General features: G+C 48.2%; 1 protein-coding gene across 1 annotated transcript in view; it reads left to right on the plus strand.

The window, feature by feature from the left end:
• The window catches only part of LOC143281484 (uncharacterized), a 70956-nt gene that overhangs the window by 8997 nt on the left and 34459 nt on the right, over positions 1-27500 (plus strand). Inside the window, exons 2-7 of the mRNA XM_076586694.1 lie at positions 4570-4760; positions 12240-12462; positions 18780-19035; positions 20423-20589; positions 20684-20840; positions 24379-24652. Coding sequence (XP_076442809.1) covers positions 4570-4760; positions 12240-12462; positions 18780-19035; positions 20423-20589; positions 20684-20840; positions 24379-24652 — 1268 coding nt within the window. The remainder of the gene's footprint in view (positions 1-4569; positions 4761-12239; positions 12463-18779; positions 19036-20422; positions 20590-20683; positions 20841-24378; positions 24653-27500) is intronic.

Raw genomic sequence — 27500 nt, forward strand, 5'->3', positions numbered from 1 at the left:
GGAGAAAGGGCGAGAGCGAGGTTCGAACCCACACCCTCACGGACTCTCTGTATTGGCAGCTGAGCGTCTTAACCATTCTGCCACCTTCCTCCTTGGATGACGGTGAATTCATCGTGAAGCTGCCCAGCTGTTTGGTGCCAGAGGTGGTGACAGACTTTGTTTGGTGCCAGAGGTGGTGACAGGCTTTCAATGACGACAGCCGGGAACAGGAAAGGTGAACCCACACCCTCACGGACTCTCTGTATTGGCAGCTGAGCGTCTTAACCATTCTGCCACCTTCCTCCTTTAAGCTTAAAACAATGGCATCTAGGGGGCAGGGGGGGGGGGAGATGGAGAGAGACAGGGAGAGAGGAAAGAGAGAGAGAGAAAGAGAGGAGAGAGAAAAAACGAAAGAGAGGGAGAGAAGGGGGAGGGAGGGACAGGGAGAGACAGGGAGGAGAATAAGGGTGAGACAGAGAGGGAGGAGACAAGAGAGAGAGAGGGAGAGCGAGAGACGTGGAGAGAGACGGGGTAGAGGAAGAGAAAGTGAGAGACAGGGGAGAGAGAGAGGGGTGGGAGGAGAGAGAGGGGGGCGAGGAGAGAAAGAGAGGGGGAGGAGAGAGAGGGGGGAGGAGAGAGAGAGGGGAGGAGAGAGAGAGGGGAGGAGAGAGAGAGAGATAGGGGGATAGAGAGAGAGGGGAGGAGAGAGATAGGGGGATAGAAAGAGAGAGAGAGGGGGAGGAGAGAGAGAGATAGGGGGATATAGAGAGTGAGGGGGGGATGAGAGAGAGAGAGATAGGGGGATAGAAAGAGAGAGAGGGGGAGATGAGGGAGAGAGAGTGAAGACCGAAAGAGGGTGGCAGAGAGAGAGAGAGAGAGAGAGAGGGAGTGGGGGAGAGATGGGGGAGAGGGATATTGTTCACACAGAGAGAGAGAGAAAGAGAGAGAGAAAGAGAGAGAGAGAGAGAGAGAGAGAGAGAGAGAGAGAGAAAGGAAAGTTGTTTCTCTAGAGATTTGTATCGACCTCAGCAAAGTGCATCGTATTCACTCGATCACTAAGCTGGTATGATTTTTTTTTCTTCAGCCTCTTGACTGTCTGTCTCTCAGTCTGTGTGTCTGTCTGTCTGTCTGTGTGTCTCTCTATCTCTTTGTCTTTCTCCGTGGCTGTCTGCTTCTCTTTAACCCACCCACCCACCCCCACCCCTACCCCTCCCCCTCCCCCTCACGCCATCCCCGCCCACACCCTATCCTCCCTCCCCCCCCTCTCTCTCTCTCTCACTACCCCTCGCGCCCCCACCCCCACCCCCCTCTGTCCAGGCATGATCGATCGATCCTATTGCCCCACTGTGCGCTAACGATTTCACTTCGGCTTCCTGTCTTTCTGCCTTTTCTGTTCGCGTCACACAGACACACACACACAGAAAGTACACAGCATGACTGGCGAGAGATAGATAGGGGAGAGAGAGGGAGAGAGAGGGAGATAGGAGAGAGGGGGGAGAGGGGGAGGGAGAGAGAGAGAGAAAGGAAACAGCGAGAGAGAGGGAGAGAGAGAGGGGGAGAAAGAGGGAGAGAGAGGGAGAGAGAGAGATAGGAGAGAGGGGGAGGGAGAGAGAGAGAGAAAGGAAACAGCGAGAGAGAGGGAGAGAGAGAGAGAGAGAGAGAGAGAGAGAGGGAGAGAGAGGGAGAGAGAGAGATAGGAGAGAGGGGGGAGAGGGGGAGGGAGAGACAGAGAGAAAGGAAACAGCGTGAGAGAGGGAGAGAGAGAGGGAGAGAGAGGTAGAGAGAGGGAGGAGACAGGGAGAGAGAGAGAGAGAGAGGAGACAGGGAGAGAGAGGGAGGAGACAGGGAGAGAGAGAGAGAGGAGACAGGGAGAGAGAGAGAGGAGACAGGGAGAGAGAGAGAGAGGAGACAGGGAGAGAGAGAGGAGACAGGGAGAGAGAGAGAGGAGACAGGGAGAGAGAGAGAGGAGACAGGGAGAGAGCGAGAGAGAAGACAGGGACAGAGAGAGAGGAGACAGGGAGAGAGAGGAGACAGGGAGAGAGAGGGAGGAAACAGGGAGAGAGAGAGAGGAGACAGGGAGAGAGAGAGAGAGAAGACAGGGAGAGAGAGGGAGAGGAGACAGGGAGAGAGAGAGAGGAGATAGGGAGAGAGAGAGAGAGGAGACAGGGAGAGAGAGGGAGGAAACAGGGAGAGAGAGGGAGGAAACAGGGAGAGAGAGGGAGAGAGAGGGGGAGATAGAGAGGTAGGAGAGAGAGCGAGAGAGAGAGAGATGAGAGAGATAGGATATATATATAGGAGAGAGGGAGGAGAGGGAGAGAGAGGGAGATAGGAGAGAGAGGGATACAGGAGAGAGGGAGAGAGAGAGAGAAAGAGAGATAGGAGAGAGATATAGGGGGAGAGAGACTGGAGAGAGAGGGAGAGAGGGAAAGAGAGATAGCAAAGAGAGAGAGGGAGGGAGAGAGAAAGAGAGATAGGAAAGAGAGAGAGGGAGAAACCCATGTCAGAGACACAGTCTCGGGACCTCTACATCGGACAGTTTTCTCTTCCGGTCGCTGTCGTAATTTGTTGCAACGTTGACAGCTGATAAAATTGATGTATAGAGCTCCACGAATCACGTCGTTATTTCTGCCTACACCACCACCACCACCACCCCTCCCGCTTCCCCCACCACACCCTCCCCCTGTAATAACAATAATAATAATAATATTAAAATTTGTTGCTTGCAAGACTGGTGGAGCTGCATGGACCGGGCTGAATTTGTGTTGTCTGAAGGTTTAACTCTCTCCATACGAACGGCGAAAGAGACGACGTTAACAGCGTTTCACCCCAATTACCATCATCAAAATATTGCAAGAGGAAGGCTCTTATACTGAAGAGGTGAATGTTGACAAAGAATACCACAATCCTTACGACGGAAGCTAAAGGTTGGGTCATTGAGACACCCACTGGACATCCGAGGGGTCTGTGTAGAGGAGAAGAGAGGACTGGCCGTACTGAGTGAGTTAATAAGAACGGTTGGCTGTCAGCGTTTACTCTCTCTCGGGAAGCGAGAATCTTTTTCTTTCTTTTTTTTGTTGATTCGAGTGGGAGTGGGCATGGAATGTGTTTCTCATCTGTTCCGCGAAAAATGGGGTTATCAACGGGAAAGGGTGCGGTGGGGAGGGGAGATGGAACGGGGGGAAGGGGGGGGAAGTAGGGGAGGGTCGGTGGTGGGGGTGGGTGGGGATGTAGAGGGGAGGGGGGTATTCTCTTTTTTTTCTTCAATGCGGCGCGGTGGATTTTCCATCATCGTCATCTTTATCATAATTTTTATCACCATAATGATACTACTACTACTATTACTACTACTACTATTACTAGTACTACTACTAATGATAATAATAAGAATAGTAGTAGTAGTAGTAGTAGTAGTAGTAGTAGTTGTTGTTGTTGTTGTTGTTGTTGTAGCAGCAGCAGCAGCAACAACAGTAGCGGTAGCAGTAGAAGTAGTAGAAGTAGAAATAGTAGTTGTAGTAGTTGTTGTTGTTGTGGTAGTAGTACCGTTTCAATAGCATCACTGTTATCCTCCTCCCTCCCCACCCCCTCGTCCTGATGACTATCATTCTCTGCCACACACGCCCCTTCCCCCGACTCCCTGAATCCCCCTTACTCCCTGACCCCCGTGATTCCCCCATGATTCCCCCCCCTTACCCCCTGCCCCCCATGATTCCCCCTTACCCCCTGCCCCCCATGATTCCCCCTTACCCCCTGACCCCCATGATTCCCCCTTACCTCCTGCCCCCCATGATTCCCCCTTGCCCCCTGACCCCCGTGATTCCCCCTTACCTCCTAACCACCATGATTCCCCCTTGCCCCCTGACCCCCGTGATTCCCCCTGACCCCATGATCCCCCCTTACATCCGGACCTCCATGACTCCCCGTTACCCACTGATCCCCATGATTCCCCCTTACCCCCTGACCTCCATTTTCCCCTGACCCCATGACCCCCGTGATTCCCCATGATCCCATGATTCCTCCTTACCCCCTGACCCCCATGATTCCCCCCTTACTCCCTGATCCCCTGATTCCACCATGCCCCCATGATGCCATGATTTCCCACTGACCTCTGATTCCCCTCCCCTGACCCCCTCGATTTCCCCACCCCCTCACACACACACACACACACACACACACACACACACACACTAACCCTCTCTCTTTTCTTCCTGAATTAAGTTAATGATGTAAGAATGTCGCACTGCGTGTTGTAATCGTGTCAGTATCATATGTAAATTTTTTTTGCTATTTACGCTTGTATTATTTCTGTTGTTGTTGTTGTTCTCGGTAAAATTTTTGTGTGTTTCTTGTAATTGTTTTATTTCCATATTATCCTTTCCAGACCCCCACTTCCCCCATTTCTTTCTTTTTTAATTTTTAAAAAATTAATTTTCTTCTCTTTTTTTTTAATGAGGGCAGGATGTAAAAAAAGCTGTATAAGCTTATTCTTTTACCCTCAATGAAGATCATTTTTGACTTGACTTGACTTGACCCCCCTGATTCTCCACTGACCTACCACCACCACCCCCCCACCCCCAACCCCCCTTCCTCCAGGTGCTGGACGAGGCTGACGGGCACGGGACGCCTCCCCTGACGCTGGCAGTGCAGCAGGGTCACGCCGACCTGTGTCGGCAGCTGCTGGAGGCCGGAGCGGACGTGACGGCCCAGGAGGTGCAGACCCTCCGGACCCCGCTGCACTACGCCCTTTACCTGAAGCACCTGGACATCTTCACTCTGCTGCTCAGGTGAGGAGGGATGGGGGGGGGGGGGAGGAAGGGGGTTGGAGGAGTGTGTTGTTGTGGTGTGATGTGTTGTGTGGTGTGTTGTTGTGGTGTGATGTGTTGTTGTGGTGTGTTGTGGTGGTGTTGTGTGTTGTTGTGGTGGTGGTGTGTGGTGTGTCGTGGTGTGATGTGTTAAACATCTGGACATCTTCACTCTGCTGCTCAGGTGAGGAGGGATGGGGGTGGGGGGGGGGAAGGGGGTATGGAGGAGTGTGTTTCTGTGGTGGTGTGTGTTGTGTGGTGTGTTGTTGTGGTGTGATGTGTTGTGTTGTGTGGTGTGTTGTGGTGTGATGTGTTGTGTGGTGTGTTGTGGTGGTGGTGTGTGGTGTGTCGTGGTGTGATGTGTTAAGCACCTGGACATCTTCACTCTGCTGCTCAGGTGAGGAGGGATGGGGGGGAGGGAAAGGGGGTTTGGAGGAGTGTGTTTCTGTGGTGGTGTTGTGTGGTGTGTTGTGTGGTGTGTTGTGTGGTGTGTTGTTGTGGTGTGATGTGTTGTGTGGTGTGTTGTGTGGTGTGTTGTGTGGTGTGTTGTTGTGGTGTGATGTGTTGTGTGGTGTGTTGTTGTGGTGGTGTTGTGTGGTGTGTTGGTGTGGTGTGATGTGATGTGTTGTGTGGTGTGTTGTGGTGTGATGTGTTGTGTGGTGTGTTGTTGTGGTGGTGTTGGGTTGTGTGGTGTGTTGTTGTGGTGGTGTTGTGTTGTGTGGTGTGTTGTGGTATGATGTGTTGTGTGGCGTGTTGTGGTGTGATGTGTTATGTGGTGTGTTTATTGTGGTGGTGGTGTGTGGTGTGTCGTGGTGTGATGTGTTGTGTCGTGTGTTGTAGTGGTGTTGTGTGGTGTGATGTGTTGTGGTGGTGTTGTGTGTTGTTGTGGTGGTGTGTGGTGTGTTGTGTGGTGTTGTGTGGTGTGGTGTGTTGTGGTGGTGGTGTGTGGTGTGTCGTGGTGTGATGTGTTGTGTCGTGTGTTGTAGTGGTGGTGTGTGGTGTGGTGTGTTGTGGTGGTGGTGTGTGGTGTGTCGTGGTGTGATGTGTTAAGCACCTGGACATCTTCACTCTGCTGCTCAGGTGAGGAGGGATGGGGGGGCGGGGAAGGGGGTTTGGAGGAGTGTGTTGTTGTGGTGGTGTTGTGTGGTGTGTTGTGTGGTGTGTTGTGTGGTGTGTTGTGTGGTGTGTTGTGTGGTGTGTTGTGTGGTGTGATGTGTTGTGTGGTGTGTTGTGTGGTGTGTTGTGTGGTGTGTTGTTGTGGTGTGATGTGTTGTGTGGTGTGTTGGTGTGGTGTGATGTGATGTGTTGTGTGGTGTGTTGTGGTGTGATGTGTTGTGTGGTGTGTTGTGGTGTGTTGTGTTGTGTGGTGTGTTGTGGTGTGTTGTGTTGTGTGGTGTGTTGTGGTGTGATGTGTTGTGTGGTGTGTTGTGGTGTGATGTGTTATGTGGTGTGTTGTTGTGGTGGTGGTGTGTGGTGTGTCGTGGTGTGATGTGTTGTGTGGTGTGTTGTGGTGGTGTTGTGTGGTGTGATGTGTTGTGGTGGTGTTGTGTGTTGTTGTGGTGGTGTGTGGTGTGTTGTGTGGTGTTGTGTGGTGTGGTGTGTTGTGGTGGTGGTGTGTGGTGTGTCGTGGTGTGATGTGTTGTGTCGTGTGTTGTAGTGGTGGTGTGTGGTGTGGTGTGTTGTGGTGGTGGTGTGTGGTGTGTCGTGGTGTGATGTGTTAAGCACCTGGACATCTTCACTCTGCTGCTCAGGTGAGGAGGGATGGAGGGGGGGGGGTTAAGGGGGTTTGGAGGAGTGTGTTTTTGTGGTGGTGTTGTGTGGTGTGTTGTGGTGTTGTGTGGTGTGTTGTGGTGTTGTGTGGTGTGTTGTGTGGTGTGTTGTTGTTGTGGTGGTGTGTGGTGGTAGTGTGTATGTGTGTGTGTGTGGTGTGGTGTCGTGTGGTGTGGTGCGGTAGTGTGCGTGTGCGTATGTGTGTGTGTGTGGTGTGATGTGGTAGTGTGTGTGTGTGTGTGTGTGTGTGTGTGTGTGGTTTCGTGTCGTGTGGTGTGGTGCGGTAGTGTGCGTGTGTGTATGTGTGTGTGTTGGTGTGTGTGTGTGTGTGTGTGTGTGTAGTGTGATGTGGTAGTGTGTGTGTGTGTGTGTGTGTGTGTGTGTGTGTGTGTGTCCATCCTGCTTAATCTAACCCAAAACTGAACAAACAGCAACAATGACAGTGTCAGGGTCAGTTTCTCAAGGAGGCGTCACCACGTTCGGACTAATCCATATACGCTACACCACATCTGCTAGGCATGACCAGCAGCATAACCCGATTAGTCAGGCCTGGAGTGCATGCAGATATGTTTGTGTACCTAACAGAGTTGTTTTCTTCTACGTACTTTTACCAGAGGACAACATTCGTTGCCATGGGTTCTTTTTCAGTGCGACAAGTGCGTGCTGCACACGGGACCTTGGTTTATCGTCTCATCCGAATGACCAGACGCGCAGACGGGCGCAATAGCCGAGTGGTTAAAGCGTTGGACTTTCGATCTGAGGGTCCTGGGTTCGAATCTCGTAACAGCGCCTGGTGGGTAAAGGGTGGAGATTTTTCCGATCTTCCAGATCAGTATGTGTGCAGGCCTGCTAGGGCCTGGAACCCCCTTCGTGTTTATACGCGCGCAGAAGATCAAATACGCACGTTAAAGATCTTGTAACCCATGTCAGTGTTCGGTGGGTTATGGAGACACGGAAACACCCAGCATGCATGAACCACGACAGAGTCATCGGCAGATCGATGTTGGTCGTGTAACGGAAAGAAGAAGAAAAAAAAGTTTGATTTTCCAGCCAAATCTGCGAGAAAGGGCAAGAGCGGGATTGGAACCCAGACCTTCACGGACTCTCTGTGCTGGCAGATGAACGGCTTAACCATTCTGCCACCTTGCTTCTTGTATGTTCCACAGTGATCTGGTGCATCGGCGTCTTGACTGTGGGCTACTGTGTTGATTATCCAACTTTGGTCACCCATATTCTGATTTTTGTATGTGTGTTTGGATAGTTAATTATCTACACATTTTCTTCCGCTGGGGTGTATGGAGTGTTCAACAAGATCATCGATATTACATCTCCAAAACAGCCATACACGTAAAAGCCCACTCGTATACATACGAGTGAACGTAGGAGTTGCAGCCCACGAACTAAGAAGGAGAAGACATCTCCATTTCCGAAAAAAACAACAACAAAAGAACAAGTACACAGGTTGATTTCCCTGATGATGAGAAACAGTCTGCAACAAGCAGTTTCCGTGTTTCTCAAAACAAACAAAAAAGTATGGACAATGAATTTCTTGTTTCCGTGCTCTCCCCCCCCCCCCCCCAGCACCCCCCCCCCCCCCCCCCCCCCCCCAGCCCCCAACCTCCTTCCCAATACCGCTACTCCTTTCCTTCCTTCCTTCCTTCCTGCCTCCCCCCTCTCCTCTCTCTCTCTCTACCTGGGTCTGGATGTCTGGTGTACGTGCTGACTGTCTCGTCATTCGTCCCTTGTGGTGACCTTGGGTCCTATTCCCGGGGAAGGCGAAAACGGAAACGCCCGGAGTAAACGCTTTGTCCGAGACAAATCATCGGAAGTTGGAATTCATGGCGAGCGACTGACTTGTGAGCGAAGTGCTAGTCTTACACGCGGACTAGAACTGCTGAAATGTAGTCCAGCGACTTCTCTACCAGACTACGATTGTCAAGAGCTATCTGTGAGATGTCCAGTCGTTGGTTGTCAGACCCGCATCAATACTGACTGACTTCTCTGTAGCCAAAGTCTTGACGTTCAAAGTCCTGACGGTCTGCTTTACACCCGACGTGCGCAAGTCAATCCCCAATCCCCATGGACTGTTCCCGCTCCTCTGCTCATCCGGAGTCACCCCCTCACCCCCTCCGCACCCCCGCAACCGTACTCCCCACCCCATTTCACTTTCACAAGCACACCCAGGCACATTTCTTTACTCTCTCTCTCTCTCTCTTTCCTTTTTTCCCTTACAAAGTAGGTTCTATTCTTTAAACAGCAAGTAGGTTGATATATATATATGTATGTATGTATGTATATAAAATAAATATTCATTTAAATCCCTTCCACCGCCAATGTCGCATTAGAGGACCCATGTCACTGAAGTGCGACCAGATCATGAGTCTGCTATCCATGAACCTACTGCTCTTCATTTTCGGTGGTAGGCCGGGCCATATTTTCTACACATCAGGCTACTCTTAGACACCATCTTTTCTATGTTTATTTATAATAGTCAGTCGTGTCCGACTATGACCATCAGAACAGCAGAGGAGGTAACTGCTATCCCGACTATTTGGGTTAGAACTTGATTATAGTGGAGAGTGTCTTGCCCAAGTTACATCCCCACTCTCTCGGCCAAGAGGGTTTTAGGACAGTCGGCGTTGGGATGGTTCCCAAAGGCCAACTGGCCCCCTAGGCTGCAGCACTAAATGCCAGTGCAGTTTTGCCTCCTAGTTTGGGAGTCATAGCCCTCCACAAAAGACAGCTGTGAATGATTTCCCATTGTATTGGAGAAATTTTGCCTCCACGTTTGAGAGTCACAGTCCTTCACAAAAGACTAAGCTTTAAATGATTTCCAGTTGCACTGGAGAAGTGTTGCCTCCTAGTTTGAAAGTCATAGTCATCCACAAAAGACAAAACTGTAAATAATTTCCAATTGCATTGGAGAAATTTTGCCTCCAAATTTGAGAGTCATAGTCCTTTACAAAAGACTAAGCTTTAAAAGATTTCCTATTGCAGTGGAGAAATGTTGCCTCCTAGTTTGAGAGTCATAGCCCTGCACAAAAGACTAAGCTGTAAAAGAGTTCCCTTTGCGTTGTGGAAACCATTGATACTACAGCTCTCACTATACTCTCAGTACGACGCGGTTCATGACGGACAGGGTCTCATCCCGATAGCGGATCCAACAACTTCCTGACCACTTGCCACTCTCCGCCCTGTGTGGCGCTGATTCGGATGCTAGTTAGTGGTACATGCTGGCTGTAGTGTGTGTGTGTGTGTGTGTGTGTGTGTGTGTGTGTGTGTGTGTGTGTGTGTGTGTGTGTCTGTGTCTGTGTCTGTGTGTCTGTGTGTCTGTGCTGTGTGTGTCTCTGTCTGTGTGTGCGTGTATGATACAGGTTCTCTCACACCCCACCGTGAAAACTGTCGCGTCGACATCAGTGAAGTGTAGTTGGAGTCGCTTCTCTCTTTTCTCAAACAACGGCTGAAGCAGATAGAATGTAATAGAACACATAAGAATAGAACAGAATAGAACAGAATATGTATCTCCTTTATCAAACGCACCGGAGGTACAAAAGGATGTTGGGGTGTGAAGGGATAGTACATTAAAAGTACAAACATGAAAAGAAAATTATATACAAACACAAATGCAGGAGGATTATACATGCAAGTGCTTGTAAGCGCGCACGGCCAGTCACGCTCACACACACGCACGCCCCCATGCGCGCGCGCATACACACACACACACACACACACACACACACACACACACAAAGAGAGAGAGAGAGAGAGAGCCTGTCAACAAGACACAGCCTGTTAACACGATGACGGTGATGATAGTTTGAGAAAGGACCCGTCGTGAAGGACGTATCCAATAAATAGATGAATGAATAAATAACTACGCTAATTGGTTGATTGATTCAAGAAGAAAACTACCGCACCGAAATATTTCCACTGGGATTTTCAAACACTTGGGTTCTGTCAGGGCATTGATACAGTCTTGTGTCTTATTCTTTTCTTTCCTCCTTTCTTTCTTTCTCTCAAGGCCTGACTAAGCGCGTTGGGTTACGCTGCTGGTCATGCATCTGCTTGGCAGATGTGGTGTAGCGTATATGGATTTGTCCGAACGCAGTGACGCCTGCTTGAGCTACTGAAACTGAAACTCTTTCTTTCTTTCTGACGAAATCTAGCCTGATGGACAATCGAACGTCGAGACGTGACAATACAAACGCCTACGTCACGCCAGCTGATGTGTCAGACAGGTCTGGCATTGTGTGCTTTGTGTGCTCATAAAACACAGGCTGCTGGCCGTCGTCAGCCCAGCTGAAGGATTAGGCCTGAGTTCACCGCCCTATACCCCCCCCCCCCCCCCCACCCCCCCCCTCTGCTGTCCCCAACACAGCTGACTCGGGGCTACAGTGCTGCTGTTGTTCCATGTCCTCCTCCCCCGTTAGACTCTGCCTTCATGACACTGTTGCTTTTCTGACGGTATATGTGTGTAGCTAACAGTGTGCTTGACAAGGTGTAGCATGTGTGCAATAACTTGCGGAAGGGGATTTTTGAGAGGGAGTCACCGTGTCTGTATCCCTCCTGGTGCACGTTCGTTGCTGTGTGGGAAATTGGAGAACTTGGTAAAAAAAAAAAAAAATTCTTTCTGTTTGTAGCAGTTGTGTTTTGAAGGATGGGTTCGTTGTTGTTACCTCTGCAAGGTTCCATCAAAATCTGAATAAAACTGATGCTGTTGCTGGTTACGCGAGGAAGATTCCTTTGTTTTTGTGTGGTGACGTGAGCATAGGTATACTTCTCCGAAGTTTGCAATGAACCGTAAAATGTGTGTGGTTGAATGAATGAGCGATGAAGTGCGTCACGTGAACACCCCCAACCCCCCACCCCCCCCCCCCTCTGTTGTTGCCACCCAGGAGGTAACGCGTCCGCCTTGGAAGCGAGAGAATCTGAGCGCGCTGGTTCGAATCACGGCTCAGCCGCCGATATTTTCTCCCCCTCCACTATGTACTGGACCTTGAGTGGTGGTTTGGATGCTGGTCATTCGGATGAGACGATAAACCGAGGTCCCGTGTGCAGCATACACTTAGCGCACGTAAAAGAACCCACGGCAACAAAAGGGTTGTCCATGGCAAAATTCTGTAGAAAAAAAAAACACTTCGAAAGGAAAAACAAATAAAACTGCACGCAGGAAAACATTTTTTTAAAAAATGGGGTGGCGCTGTAGTGTAGCGACGCGCTCTCCCTGGGGAGAGCAGCCCGAATTTCACACAGAGAAATCTGTTGTGATAAAAAGAAATACAAATGAAAATCAAATACTGCTCCTGCTGCTGCTGTTTTTGTCGCATGTTGTCACAAAGATGTAGAGCAGTAGGAGGCAGCCATGATGTCTGTGACACTTGTTGCTTCGAACCCAGACTCATTTAACGATAGTTGTTTCAGCCAATATTTTGCTGCTGTTGTTGCTGCTGCTGCTGCTGCTGCTGCTGATGATGATGATGATATGATGATGGATGATGATAAAGATAATTATTATCATGATGATGACGATTGTTCATGTTACTTGCTACGGTCGCTGCCTCTGCTGCTAGCTACTGCTGTGTCTCCTACACTCCTACACTCCTGCTACTGTCTGGATGCATGTTATGACAAAGAACGACGTTGCACCGCACACTACAAGAAACCGTGTTTCTTCTTGGCTACTGTTGACAGCTTCAAACCCAACCTCCGGGTGGTGGACCACCGCGGGACCACCGTCATCCACCGGTGCTGCGCCGTGCAGGAGTCAGAGTACCTGGCGCGCGCGCTGAGCGCCGGGGGTGAGGAGGAGGTGGGGGAGGTGATCAACATGGAGGACCAAGAGCAGGCCACCCCGGTGATCATCGCCTGTCAGAACGACAACCTGCACACCCTGCAGCTGCTGCTGGACAGAGGGGTGGGTTTCATTGGGAAGGGGTGGGGGGGTGGGGGGGGGGGGGGCTTCTGGCTGGCTGGCTGTCTGGCTGTCTGTCTGGCTGTCTGTCTGGCTGTCTGTCTGGCTGTCTGTCTGGCTGGTGCTTGGGTTCTGGTTCTGTTTTCTTGTGTTTCTTCTTTTCACTCTTCTTCTATCTTCTTCTGTCTGTCTGTCTGTCTGTCTGTCTCTTCTTTTTCTTCTTCTTCTTCTTCTGGCTCTGCCTTTATGTCTGTCTGCTGTCTCTCTTTCTCTCTCTCTCTTAATGTCTGTCTATCTATCTGTCTATCTGTCTGTCTATCTATCCGTCCATCTCTCTGTCTGTCTGTCTGTCTGTCTGTCAACAGCATCTACTTGTTTTGACCCTTTCCCGACCCGAGTCTTCCTTCTGTATAGTGGCCCAAGGCCGATGTACATCAAACCATTTCTGAGTTTTGAGTTCTCTCTCTCTCTCTCTCTCTCTCTCTCTCTCTCTCTCTCTCTCTCTCTCTCTCTCCCTCTCTCTCTTTCTCTCTCTCTCTCTTTCTCTCTCTGTGTGTGTGTGTGTGTGTGTGTGTGTGTGTGTGTGTGTTCATCTGTCTGTCTGTATATTTTTTCTCTTTACACCTATATGTGTGTATACGTGTGTGTGTGTGTGTGTGTGTGTGTGTGTGTGTGTGTGTGTGTGTGTGTGTGCTGTCTCTGTCTGTCTGTCTCTGTCTGTCTGTCTGTCTGTCTCTGTCTCTGTCTCTCTCATTCTGTCTGTGCAAATCGTGCTCCTTTTTTTTTTGCGTCAGTGCCTCTGTCTCTGTCTCTGTGTCTGTCTACCCCTGTCTTTGTGTCTCTGTCTCTGTTTATCTCTCTGTTCCTCTGTTTCACTGATCTGTCCCTCCACCCCCCATTTCTTTCTCCTCCTGTGGCCCCATACCTCTCTCTGTCTCTCTGTCAGTCTCATAGGCAACCCTCCTTGTTCAGACTGTATTTGCTCATGTCATCCACTAAGGAACACGTTAATAAACAGCTAGCAATTTACTTGTATAAAGCCTTAAAGATTAGAAATACAATATGCAGTTGAGTGTGTGCTAGTTTTCCGCTTTTTTGTTATTATGTGTGAATAAGACTAAATGCAGATAATGACTGTTTTTCTCATTTTCAGGTTACAACTGTGTTATGTTATATATCTGAATATATTACCTCTGTAATGTTTGTTTACACCACCCCTTCATGAGGGGCCATGGCCTATATTGAATAAAACATCCGTATCCGTATCCGTATCTCTGTCAGTCTCTCTGTCTCTCTCTTGCGCTAAAACATGTACGTCAAATGTTTATAAAAACCTAAGTACTACAAGCATCCCTCTCTGTTCAAGTTGAATTTGTTAATGTCGTCAAGCACTATCAATGACGTACATAATTTTTCGGTATTCTTATATAAGGCATTCAAATTAAGAGAAATTGTTACTTCGTAAAACAGTTATAATGTATTTTTTGTTGCCTATATATTTACACGGATACAATACACGGTTTGTTGTCTATATTAATGCTTATTTGTTTATGTGTTTTCGCTGAGTTGTATTATGTTTACGTATACCCCCTTCACTATGGTCTGTGGCCTGATTGTAAATAAACCATTCCAAATTCTCTCTCTCTCTCTCTCTCTCTCTCTCTCTCTCTCTCTCTCTCTCACTATGCGTCCGTCTGTATCTCCGTCTCTGTCTCACTGTGTATCTGTCTGTGTCTATCTCTCTGTCTCTGTCTCTCCCCTCTCTCTCTCTCTCTCTCTCTCTCAGTCGTACGCTTCATTGAATCTGCTCTCTCTCTCCAACCATAACTTTTCATTCCTAATCAAGCAAACAAACAAAAAAACATACACAAAAACACACACTCAAAAAAAACTATACCAAGAAGAAAAAGAACAAGATTTCAGTGCGGTTCGCTAGGCACACTGCATCGGTTTGTTTGCTCTCACCATGACAACCGGAAATTAACTCCCCCCGGTGCGCTTCTGGCAATGATGACATCAGCCCCGCGTCCTTATCAGCGATCATGTCCCTCCTCTTGGAGAGTTAGGGTTTCCAGTGGATGCTTTGCATTGTGTTGCACAGTGTTTATATGGTCCATTGGCGTGCGCAGGGTTGGGTTGGACTGGGGGTTTTGTTGGATTTTGTTTTTGGTGTTGTGTTGTGTTGTGTTGTGCTGCGCTGTGTTGTGTTGTGTTGTGTGGTGTTGGTGTTCTCTTCGTGTTATCGTTGTCGGCTTGTATTGTGTTGTGTTTGTGTTCTTTTGGGTGTTGGTGTAGTGTCATATTGGTGCAGTGTGGTGTTGGTGTAGTGTGGTGTTGGTGTGGTGTGGTGTTGTGTTGGTGTAGTGTGGTGTTGGTGTGGTGTGGTACAGTGTGGTGTGGTATAGTGTAGTGTGATGTTGTGTTGTGTTGTGTGGTGTTGGTGTAGTGTGGTGTTGGTGTAGTGTGGTGTTGGTGTGGTGTGGTACAGTGTGGTGTGGTATAGTGTGGTGTGATGTTGTGTTATGGTGTGTTTCGAACCGTTCTGCCCTGCCCTGTCTCGTCAGGTGTTACGTTGCACTGCATTGCATCTCCCTGAATTTCGAGTGGCTCTGCCGTATATCAGTATACACACACACACACACACACACACACACACACACATATATATATATATATATATATATATATATATATATTTGGTCTTGTTGTGTGGGTTCTTTTACATATGTGCTGCTCACTTGACACCTAGGTCTATTGCCTTGTCCAAAAGACAAGCATAGATAGATAGATAGATAGATGGACAGATAGGCCTGTGTGAGATAGATAGATAGATAGATAGATAGGCCAATGTAATATCCACTCTCAACCTATCACTGGGTGCCAGCGACCCAAACCACAAACCCGGAGGATATCAGCCCGATGCACTTTGATTGATTGATTGATTGATTGATATGGATACTGATATAGCGACCCATCCTCGGTGGGAGACCCAGCTCTAAGCGCTTCACAAACACGGAGTTATTTGCAACAACACGCTGCCTGGCTGGCTGGGCAGAGTTGGCTGAGAGCTGCCTTTAGGCGCTCGTCATCCGTTTCCTGTGTCATTCAGTTCGGCTTCAGTCGCACACACACAAACACACACACACACACACACACACACTGGAGGGGGGTGTGGGCGCATTTCCACTACCACGCTCCCGTCTGTGCAGCCTAAAACCAAAGTGGGATGTTAACGTTACAATGACATTCATCACACGCACGCTCTCAGCGTTAGGGACAGGGGGTGCCGCTTGGAATGGACCGCCTGTGGGCAATTTCTGGCTGCTTAGATGGCGCAGATCGAGCTTGGGGGGGGGGGGGAGGTGAGGTGTGTGGGCGGAGAGGGGTGGTTGGGGGGATGAGTTACACGGGTAGCCAATTAGAGAGACTGTCCCCCCCCCACCCCCCATGAATGTTGCAGCAACGAAAGATGACAGGGCCATGGTTTGTGATGCTGGATTGTCCAGGGGTTGGGGGGTAGGGAGTGCGGGGGATTGGGAGGGTCGGGGGCGGGGGGGGGGGCGAGGGTGTGTGTGTTGAACTAAGGAGAGACATGAAGAGACACAGAGAGAGAGACAGAGACAGAGACACAGAGAGAGAGAGAACAGACTGTATATAGAGTCTTTGGTGGTAGGGACAAGAGAGAGAGAGAGAGCGGGTGACAGACAAGTAGAAAGAGAGAGAGATAGGGCGGGATATGATAGGTTGATTGGACAGGATGGATAGATAGATAGATAGATAGATAGATAAAAATTGTACATAATTTGGTTGCAGCAACTGAAGAAATGGAGGGCAGCACATGTTTGCTGCTTGTACCTAAGCCGATCGCCTTTGGCATTACTCTCGATTTCCAGTAAGAGCTTGATGCGCTTGTTCTGCTTCTTCTTCTGCGTTCGTGGGCTGCAACTCCCACGTTCACTCGTATAAACGCGAGTGGGCTTTTACGTGTATGACCGTTTTTAACCCGCCATGTAGGCAGCCATACTCCGCTTTCGGGGTTGTGCATGCTGGGTATGTTCTTGTTTCCATAACCCACCGAACGCTGGCATGGATTACATGATCTTTAACGTGCGTATTTGATCTTCTGCTGGCGTATACACACGAAGGGGGTTCAAGCACTAGCAAGTCTGCACATATGTTGACCTGGGAGATCGTAAAAATCTCCACCCTTTACCCACCAGGCGCCGTCACCGTGATTCGAACCCGGGACCCTCAGATTGAAAGTCCAACGCTTTAACTGTTCGGCTATTGCGCCCATCGATGTACTTGCTCAAAAGGCCGAAGATGGCCGTAGAACTCTCCAGCGGTCTGTTCATGACCTTGATGGCCGAAAAAAGGCCACGGGACGGACCTTTAGGTTACATTCCCACAAAGCCCATTCAAAACATGCTACCAGCAGCTAACAGAAACTTGTCGAGAATTATGCGCACGGTATTTTGCACTTTCCCGCCATGTACGGCGGTGGTAAGTGTTCACACTGGCGACCAGCCATCTCCAGCCAGTGATATATATATATATACGGATGGCTGGTGCAAGGGACGGAACTCTTCAATGATACCGGTAGCGTGCATCCCAACAAAAATCGTTTCTTCCGTCTCTGGAGAACTCCGTGTTGTTTCCAGCTGGCACCATCTGGCTGTGGTGTGTGTGTGTGTGTGTGTGTGTGTGTCTGTGTCTGTGTGTCTGAGAGAGAGAGAGAGAGAGAGTGTGTGTGTGTGTGTGTACACGTGTGTGTGTTGCTGTGTCAGGCTGACGGCAACAGGCCATGCTTAATAAAATGTAAAACCCCTTGACAGCTTTTGGACGCAGCGCTGACATCCATAGTGACGACACTGATGACGTCATCAAAAGAAAGGGGAAACGTGTTTATTAGAAGGCTGAACATTCATCTACACCTAGTTATATTTTGGTCTACAGTGATTTCATAATTATCTCCAGATTAATTTTCTCAGTTTTCAGTAGGGGCTGATTGTTCTGAGTATTGATTCATGACTAGAAAACCAGTCCTGACACGAACCTGTGCGGTAGGCTGGACTATAAATAAGCAACAAGAACTAGAAGACTATGACTAGAAACATCTCTTTCTGCTGTTGTTCTTTTTCCCCCCTGGCAGTCAGGGACTGACTTTTAATGAATGTGAACGTAGCCTAAAACCTTTTAACGATAATAATAGTAATGTATGCAATAGCATTTATTTTTGTGGCACTTTGAATGAATGTGTGGTTGAGATTGCGCGTGTGTGTTGTTGCTTGTGATGCTAGGGGAAGCAATTGCGTGTTGGTGCTTGTGATGCTAGGGGAGGCAATTGCGTGGTGTTGCTTGTGATGCTAGGGGAAGCAATTGCGTGGTGGTGCTTGTGATGCTAGGGGAAGCAATTGCGTGGTGGTGCTTGTGATGCTAGGGGAGGCAATTGCGTGGTGGTGCTTGTGATGCTAGGGGAGGCAATTGCGTGTTGTTGCTCGTGATGCTAGGGGAAGCAATTGCGTGTTTCTTATGAATATGATTTTATTGTGATCATTGTTCCTCAGTGTCAGTGAGTACAGTTCTAGATAGCTTAGCTGATCCCGTCACAGCAACTGTTAGCCAGAGCGTGAGAATCGGCTGGACCGGACGGGTCCTAGTGTTTCGATGTTTGGCCTGTTGTCATACTGATGAGAGGTTCGCGCATTGTTGCGCACTGTCAGGCACTCTCACCCTCTGTAAAATGACCTTGTGTGAGGTGTTCATTCCCTTTTCCTCCACCTCTTGTTCTTCCTTACCCTCTTGTGGAAAACGCTGTGTCGAAGATAGAACCCACCCCAACAACTACAACATGTACATTTATATAGCGCCCTTTCTCACTGAGAGCTCAGGGCGCTTTACATGAAAGAAAAATATTTCAGGTAACATAAAACATCCATGACCACTCTTTCTCAAAAACCCCTCCCCCCACTCACACTCTCCCTTTCCCACTCTACATACATCCAAAGTGAGCTGACATGGGTGGGGCTGGAGAAAAGGAGGTTGACAGTACTTATAGATAGGTTTTAAAAAGATGAGTCTTTAGTGATGAGCGAAAAGCAGAAATAGAATCAGATCCACGGATATGATGAGGAAGGTTGTTCCAGATGTGAGGAGCAGCAAAGAAGAAAGAACGTTCACTATAGGTTCTTGTATTGACATGAGGAAGTTTCAAAAGGTAATAGTCAAAGGAAGAGCGGAGTTTTCTTGTGAGAGTGTAAATACAATTATACTTTCTACCCCCCCCCACCCCCCAACTCCTCCCCCCCCCCCCTCCCCAGGCCCGAGTGGATTCGCGGGACGTTCACGGACGCACGGCCATGCACCACTGCGTGGAGAACAGCGACACGGGCTGCGCTGAGCAGCTGCTGAAGACCGACCCCTCCCTGCTCTCGGCCACGGACGGCGAGGGGTTGTCGCCCCTGCACATGGCGGTGATCGCGGGTAACGTGCCCCTGATCCGCATGCTGCTGAAGCGGGGGGCCTCTCTGGAGTGCCGGGACCAGGAGCAGCACACGGTGGCTCACTGGGCGACAGGTGGGATGGTGTGTTGGTTGGTGGGTGGGTGGGTGGGTTGGTTGGTGGGTCTCACACACACACACACACACACACACACACACACACACACACACACACACACACACACACAACACACACACACACACACACACACACACACACACACACACACACACACACACACAAATATCGAACGAGGAAGATATGCAAACATTCCCAGAGAAGAGAGGTTATGTGCTATATGTGAAGTTGTTGAAGATGAATTACATTTCTTAGATACGTGCATCTTATTTCATAATTTGCGAAACCATCTAATCACAACTATACAGCAGTATGATCATCAATCAAATGTGATCTCTAGAAAAATACAAAACAATATCCTAAAACCAAGTCATTTATTCACCTGCGATGACTGTCAAAAAACACTCGCCAACTATGTATTTCAGTGCATGCGTATTAGATGACCGTTTATTTCTTTGTTCCCTTTGTTCTTTGTTGTGTCTATTAATCCTTCGGGATTTTATGACAATAAATGAAGTCAAGTCAAGTCAAGTCAAGTCAAGTCAAGTCAAGTCACACACACACACACACACACACACACACACACACACACACACACACACACACACACACACACACACACACTCCCTCTCTCTCCCTCCTTCCCTCCTTCCCCCTACACCCCACACCTCTGTCTCTTGTATTATTTATTTATTTTCATGCTATTTTCTCTTATTTTGCTTTAGGGGTGGAATGGTTGTGAATGGTGGGATAATCTGGAAAAACCGAATGTATTTTGAACGTGTTTTGATTTTGATGTTCTTTCTTCCCTTTACTCATTTTTACTTCTTTAGCTTTATCCCCTCATTGGTGGGTGGGGGGGGGGGGGTTGCATTGAAAACAACAACAACAAACAGAAAAAAAACACCCATCATGTTACTTGCTTATCTATCACCCACCGATAACAAAGATTTTGTCTTGTCTTGTCTTGTCTCGTCTGGTCTGGTCTGGTCTCGGTCTCTTCTCGTCTTGTCTTGTCTCGTCTTTTGTTTTGTCTTGTCGTGTCTTGTCTTCTCTCTTGTCTCGTCTTGTCTCGTCTCGTCTTGTCTCGTCTTGTCTTTTGTCTTGTCTTGTCTTGTCTCGATTCGTCTTGTCTTGTTTCGTCTCATCTTTTGTCTATTCGTGTCGCGTCTTGTCTTGTCTTGTCTCGTCTCTTGTCTTGTCTTGTCTTGTCTCGATTCGTCTTGTCTTGTTTCGTCTCATCTTTTGTCTTATCGTGTCGTGTCGTGTCTTGTCTTGTCTTGTCTTGTCTCGTCTTTTGTCTTGTGTTGTCTTGTCTTGTCGTGTCTTGTCTTGTTTCTGTCCCTGCAAAAAAAAAAAAAAAAACCTCCACACTCGCACACAGTGTGCGGGCGGGCCAACGTGTTGGACGTGTTGCTGGAGTACGGTGCTGACCTGAACGCCGCCGACAGGCACCAGGCCTTCCCCATCCACTACGCCGCCCAAATGCTGCGCAAACCCAAGGCCCAGGACCAGGAGGTGACGGAAGTAGACGACGACGACGACGAGGAGGAGGAGGAGGAGGAGGAGGGGGAAGAGGGGGAAGAGGAGGAGGAGAAGGACGAGGGGGAGGAGAGGAGCCAGCAGCAGCAGGAGGAAGAAGAAGAAGAGGAGGAGGAAGAGGAGCAGGAGGAGGAAAGGGGTGGTGGCGGTGGAGGGGGAGGGCGACACGCGGTTGCTGAGGAAGCTGCTGTCCAGCGGGGTGTCCCCCAACGTGAAGGACAAGGATGACCGCACACCCGTCATCTGGGCAGCCAGTGCAGGTAGTGGTCATCATGGTGGTGGTGGTGGTGGTGATGATGGTGATGGTGATGATAGTGGTGGTGATGGTGGTGGTGGTGGTACTTACTGTCTTGAGTGGTAAAAGTTGGGGAGCGTTACTGGTACTTACTGCCTTGAGTGGTAAAGGTTAGGGAGCATTACTGGTACTTACTGCCTTGAGTGGTAAAAGTTGGGGAGCGTTACTGGTACTTCTGCCTTGAGTGGTAAAGGTTGTGGAGCGTTACTGGTACTTACTGCCTTGAGTGGTAAAAGTACGGGACCGTTACTAGTACTTACTGCCTTGAGTGGTAAAAGTACGGGACCGTTACTGGTACTTACTGCCTTGAGTGGTAAAAGTTCAGGACCGTTACTGGTACTTACTGCCTTGAGTGGTAAAAGTTCAGGACCGTTACTGGTACTTACTGCCTTCAGTGGTAAAAGTACGGGACCGTTACTGACACTTACTGCCTCGAGTGGTAAAAGTTGGGGAGCGTTACTGGTACTTACTGCCTTGAGTGGTAAAAGTTGAGGAAGGTTACTGGTACTTACTGCCTTGAGTGGTAAAGGTTGGGGAGCGTTACTGGCACTTACTGCCTTGAGTGGTAAAGGTTGGGGAGCGTTACTGGTACTTACTGCCTTGAGTGGTAAAAGTACGGGAGCGTTACTGGTACTTACTGCCTTGATTGGTAAAAGTTGAGGAGCGTTACTGGTACTTACTGCCTTGAGTGGTAAAAGTTGGGGAGCGTTACTGGTACTTACTGCCTTGAGTGGTAAAAGTTGGGGAGCGTTACTGGTACTTACTGCCTTGAGTGGTAAAAGTTGGGGAGTGTTACTGGTACTTACTGCCTTGAGTGGTAAAAGCTGAGGAGTGTTACTGGTACTTACTGCCTTGAGTGGTAAAAGTTCGGGACCGTTACTGGTACTTACTGCCTTGAGTGGTAAAAGTTGGGGAGCGTTACTGGTACTTACTGCCTTGAGTGGTAAAAGTTCGGGACCGTTACTGGTACTTACTGCCTCGAGTGGTAAAATTTGGGGAGTGTTACTGGTACGTACTGCCTTGAGTGGTAAAAGTCGGGGAGCGTTACTGGCACTTACTGCCTTGAGTGGTAAAAGTTCGGGACCGTTACTGGTACTTACTGCCTTGAGTGGTAAAAGTTCGGGACCGTTACTGATACTTACTGCCTTGAGTGGTAAAGGTTGGGGAGAGTTACTGGCACTTACTGCCTTGAGTGGTAAAGGTTGGGGAGTGTTACTGGTACTTACTGCCTTGAGTGGTAAACGTTGGGGAGTGTTACTGGTACTTACTGCCTTGAGTGGTAAACGTTGGGGAGTGTTACTGGTACTTACTGCCTTGAGTGGTAAAGGTTGGGGAGCGTTACTGGTACTTACTGCCTTGAGAGGTAAAAGTTGAGGAGCGTTACTGGTACATACTGCCTTGAGAGGTAAAAGTTGAGGAGCGTTACTGGTACTTACTGCCTTGAGTGGTAAACGTTGGGGAGCGTTACTGGTACTTACTGCCTTGAGTGGTAAAAGTTGGGGAGTGTTACTGGTACTTACTGCCTTGAGTGGTAAAAGTTGGGGAGTGTTACTGGTACTTACTGCCTTGAGTGGTAAAGGTTGGGGAGCGATAAATTTTCGCGTGTCTCTTAGTAGATCGTTTATTTTATTTTATTTTATTTTATTTTACCTGTAGAACGAAAGAAACAACAGAGAAAACCCACTGTATACAGTGTTTGTATGTATTATTGACCAGCACATAAGCTTTGTATTTATTTTTGATCCACATCAGCAACTGTATGTGTTGTTGTTAATACACATTGCTGTAAATAATATAGAAATGTATATATATAATCCTGTTAAAATCAACACGCCCTCATCTCTCCGCCTTTGTCTCTCTCATAACAATAATAATGATAATGATGATAATGATAATAAGTATTTATGTAGCGCTTAAACTTTTGCAGAGACAAATCAAAGCGCTTTCACACCAGTCATCCACACGCATGCATAACTCTAAACTTAAACAACTCAAGACAAAGAAAAGGCAGGGGAGGGAGGCCATCTTGGGAAGAGGTGGGTTTTAAGGCCAGACTTGAAAGAGCCGAGTGCGGAGACCTGACGAAGCGAAAGAGGAAGTTCATTCCAGTTGCAGGTCCAGAGACAGAGAAAGAACAGCTGCCAACAGTGGAGTCTTTGAATCTGGGTATGCGTAAGCAGAGTGGATCCGAAGCCGATCGTACAGAGCGAGAATGTGTGTAGAGGTGAAGGCAGCCACAGAGATAGGAAGGGGCAGATTTTGAAAATACATTTATAACATAGAGTGCTGATCTTGTACTTTATTCTGTGTGAGACAGGGAGCCAGTGGAGATGATGCAAAAGAGGAGTGATGTGCTCAGATCTTTTCTTTCTGAGGACAAGTCGGGCAGCAGAGTTTTGTATGCGCTGAAGGGACTGAATGGATGAAGCAGGCAAACCAGACAATAGAGAGTCACAGTAGTTAAGGCGAGAGAGAATGAGAGAAACGACAAGTCTAGATGTTGCGAATGGAACTGATGCGCCGCAATTGACAATAGCAGGATTGACAGGTCTGACTGATAATTGTTTTGCATGGACAGTGTGATGTCAAGGACAACGCCAAGATTCCTGACTGAGCTGGAAAGAGGGATGGATGTACTGCCAAGTTTGATGGTGCCAGTTGTGATGGAAGACAGTTTTTTTTTTTGTTTAGTTCCGATGATGATTGCTTCGGTCTTGTCCGCGTTCAATTGTAATTCATTAAGAGTCTCATCGGTGTTAACCCCGCCCCCTGCCCATACCACCACTTTTTATGACCTTATTTTCTTGATTGATGTATGTGAGCATCACTCGACTTGTCCTCTCTTCCACTGTCTTTTCCTCTCTCTCTCTCTCCCTCTCACTTTCGCTATTTCTACGTCTGACTCTGATCCCCCCCCTCTCTCTCTCCCTCTCTCTTTCGCTATTTCTATGTCTGACTCTGACCCCCCCCCCCCCCCCCCCCCCCCCTCTCTCTCCCTCTCTCTTTCGCTATTTCTATGTCTGACTCTGATCCCCCCCTCTCTCTCTCTCCCTCTCTCTTTCGCTATTTCTATGTCTGACTCTGATCCCCCCCCCCCCTCTCTCTCTCTCTCTCATAGTCATCTTCTCCTTCGGTAAACTATCATTCGTGTAGCAATGATTCCATAATGTTACTCTGATGTGCGACAATGTTGTTGGGTTTTTTTTTCCCCGTGTTCTGTTTGTAATTGTTTTTCACACACACACACACACACACACACACACACACACACACACACACACACACACACACACACACACACACACTCTCTCTCTCTCTCTCCCTCTCTCCTCTCACTCTCTCTCTCCCTCCCTCTCTCTCTCTCTCTCTCTCTTTGTTTATATGGCCGGATTTAGAAGAAAAAAAAAAAAAAAAAAAGAGGAAAAGAAAGACAGGCAAAAAGAGCCTTGAATGCTTATTCTGCTAAAAAAAAATATTAAAAATTTAAAACCTTTTCCCTTAAGGTAACTCGGAGGCCTGCCGGATCCTTAAAGAGGCAGGGGCCGACGTGGATTGCCCGGACAAGGACGGGTTGTCGGCCCTGCACTGCGCGGCCAGCAGGGGTCACGGGGAGTGCGCGCGCACCCTGGTGGGCGCGTGCGGGGCGCGGGTGGACCCGCTGGACAAGAACCACTGCACCCCGCTCTTCTACGCCACCACCCTGGGCCACCAGGCCTGTGTTCAAGTCCTCCTGGAGATGGGGGCCCAGCCCAGCCACACTGACGCCCGTGGGAGGACGTGAGTTTTAGTGGGGTTTTTTTCTGTGCTGACTGAGCTGGCTTGTCAGTGACCGAGTTGACGTGTGTGTGAGGGAAGTGGGGGGGCGGAGTTGGGGGGGGGGGGGTGAGGGGGGGTGGATCGGTGGATGTTCGTTCGTTCTTTAGTTTAACGTCTTTTCACTGTAAGTGATATTACTGAGACGAGGGTAGGAAAAAATCGAGTGGGAGGAGGGGGAGGGGGGGGGGGAATTACTGTGTACACATGCGAGTAAGTGAAAGTGTGTAAGTGTGTGTGTGTGTGTGTGTGTGTGTGTGTGTGTGTGTGTGTGTGTGTGTGTGTGTGTGTGTGTGTTACATATAAAAAAATGATTGATTTAAGTTTTGTTAAACAAAAAACAAAAAACATAACAATATAACATATTTCTAATGAAAAACTAACAACTATAACAGCGAACCAACTGGACTATTTAACAAGGAGTTGAAAAAGTCATACATTAGCAATGGACTGCTGAATATCGTCAACACTGAAGATGATTTCAGTTCAGGGATTTGAGACTTTAGCATATCGCAAGTTGGTATATGATCGGCTGTTATGTGAGCACCACAGATGCAAGAAACATTACTGACATATTTTGTCTTAAAACAATTCATTTTCCATCTGCAGATTACAGAAATGATTTGAAATGAAAATCATTATGGTAATGTTTTCCCACGAAACCATACATTTTCTGTATGTTCTTATGTAACTCCGAGTTATCGGTGTGTTTTTCCTCAAACTGAAATTTTGACCATTGGACTTTTTCTACCATGGTGTAACATTCCTGTAGTGAAAGCGAAATATTTAAATCTAACTCCTTCGTGGAGCTTCTAGCTCCTTTTTTTTTTTAGCCAAAATGTCAACTTTTTCAGTATAGTAAAAACCGCAATGAGAAGGAATCCAGCAAAAGGTTATGTGAGAGCCTCTTAGTAAGAGTTCGTGAATCAAATGGTTAATTTCAATAATGAGTTCATACCTAACCGTTCCTTTTATAAGTTCAATAGCGTGAAGAACTGATTTAGAATCAACACAAAATAGAATCTGAAATATATGTAGTTTTCGGAAAGGATATCATGAAATTTAACGCCATTAGAATTGCTATGAGTTCAGCTGTGAAGATGGACTTATTCTCTCCTAGTTGAAATGAGTTTTGAAAGTTAAGGTCTGGAATAACGAAAGCAGCACCAGCTCTATCATTTACAACAGAGCCGCCTGTAAATATCTTTAGATATCGGGGGATGTGCTCTTGTGTGTGTGTGTGTGTGTGTGTGTGTGTGAGTGTGTGTGTGTGTGTGCGCGCGCGCGTTGTGTGTGTATGTGTGTGTGTGTGTGTGTGTGTGTGTGTGTGTTCTTGTGCGTGAGTGTGGGGGTGGGGGTGGGTGCTCTTGTGTGTTTGTGTGTGCGTGCGCGCGCGCGCGCGCGTGTATGTGTGCGTGTGCGTGCATGCGTGCATGACGGACTGAAACGTGATTGAACGACAACGAGTGAAAGGAATGAAGAGTGTCCAAAGGCAGCTGTATTCTCCGTCGGCTGTGACCAGGTAGGCAGCCTGCTGTGCAAATGACCCCGTGATTGTAAAGCGCTGTATAGAGTTTAGTGTCTGACCGAAGGTGGGTGCTAGATATGTATCGATAGCAGTTGTTGTCACTTGTTTTCTTCAGTACTGGGAAGCGAGAGAATCTGAGCACGCTGGTTCGAATCACAGCTCAGCCGCCGATATTTTCTCCCCCTCCACTAGACCTTGAGTGGTGGTCTGGATGCTAGTCATTCAGATGAGACGGTAAACCGAGGTCCCTTGTGCAGCATGCACTTAGCGCACGTAAAAGAACCCATGGCAACAAAAGGGTTGTTCGTGGCAAAATTCTGTAGAAAAATCCACTTCGATAGGAAAAACAAATAGAACTGCTCGCAGGAAAAAATACAAAAAAATGGGTGGCGCTGTAGTGTAGCGACGCGCTCTCCCTGGGGACAGCAGCCTGAATTTCACACAGAGAAATCTGTTGTGATAAAAAAGAAATACAAATACAAATACTTTGGTAATCATGTCAACACCAATCACATTCGGCGGCTCAGCTGACGATAGTCAGTCATCAGTGGTGATCTCTATCCGTCACAGAGCCGTTATTGTTTTGCTTTCAACACAGTTAACACAGCAACAAAAATCTTCATGCTCGCTGTCAAGTGTCCTGTCGATTTGAAGTAGGTTACAAAAGAGCAGACCCTAACATACTGACATATCATATGTGGTGTGAAGTGAAACGTTCACGAGAGAAAAATGGATGTCAACTGTCCAGTCCATTTTTAGCAGATTACTAAAGAGTAGACTCTTACATACTAAAATAATATCATAATTATGTTGTGTGAAGTTAAACGTTCACGGGAGAGAAAAAAACAACAACAAACAAATACAAACAAACATGAGTTTGAAAGAAAAAAAAACCGAATTTATTGCCAATTGATGAAAAACCTACAGCCTTTTGAAGTTAAAACTGCAACTGATGCATCATAGAAAATGCAGAAACCGAAGCACATATCACGCAGACACACACTCATCACGCCATACCACACTACATCACCACACACGCACAGAGAGAGAGACAGACAGACAGACAGACAGGGAGAGTCCCAGCAAACAGGTCCTGACTGTTTACTATTCACCAATACATACTGTACATAGGTTTCATGATTTCAGTGTCCACACATGTATAAGGTTGAATGCGTTGGGTCCTTTAGTTATGGCCATTCTCAGAAGAAAAGAGTTGAGGGGCGCGGGGGGGGGGGGGGGGGGGGGGGGGGGGGGGTAGCACTGCCAGACCATCTTATTCTGTTC

Source organism: Babylonia areolata, chromosome 4 (assembly GCF_041734735.1).
Source record: "Babylonia areolata isolate BAREFJ2019XMU chromosome 4, ASM4173473v1, whole genome shotgun sequence".
Classification (NCBI taxonomy): Eukaryota; Metazoa; Mollusca; class Gastropoda; order Neogastropoda; family Buccinidae; genus Babylonia; species Babylonia areolata.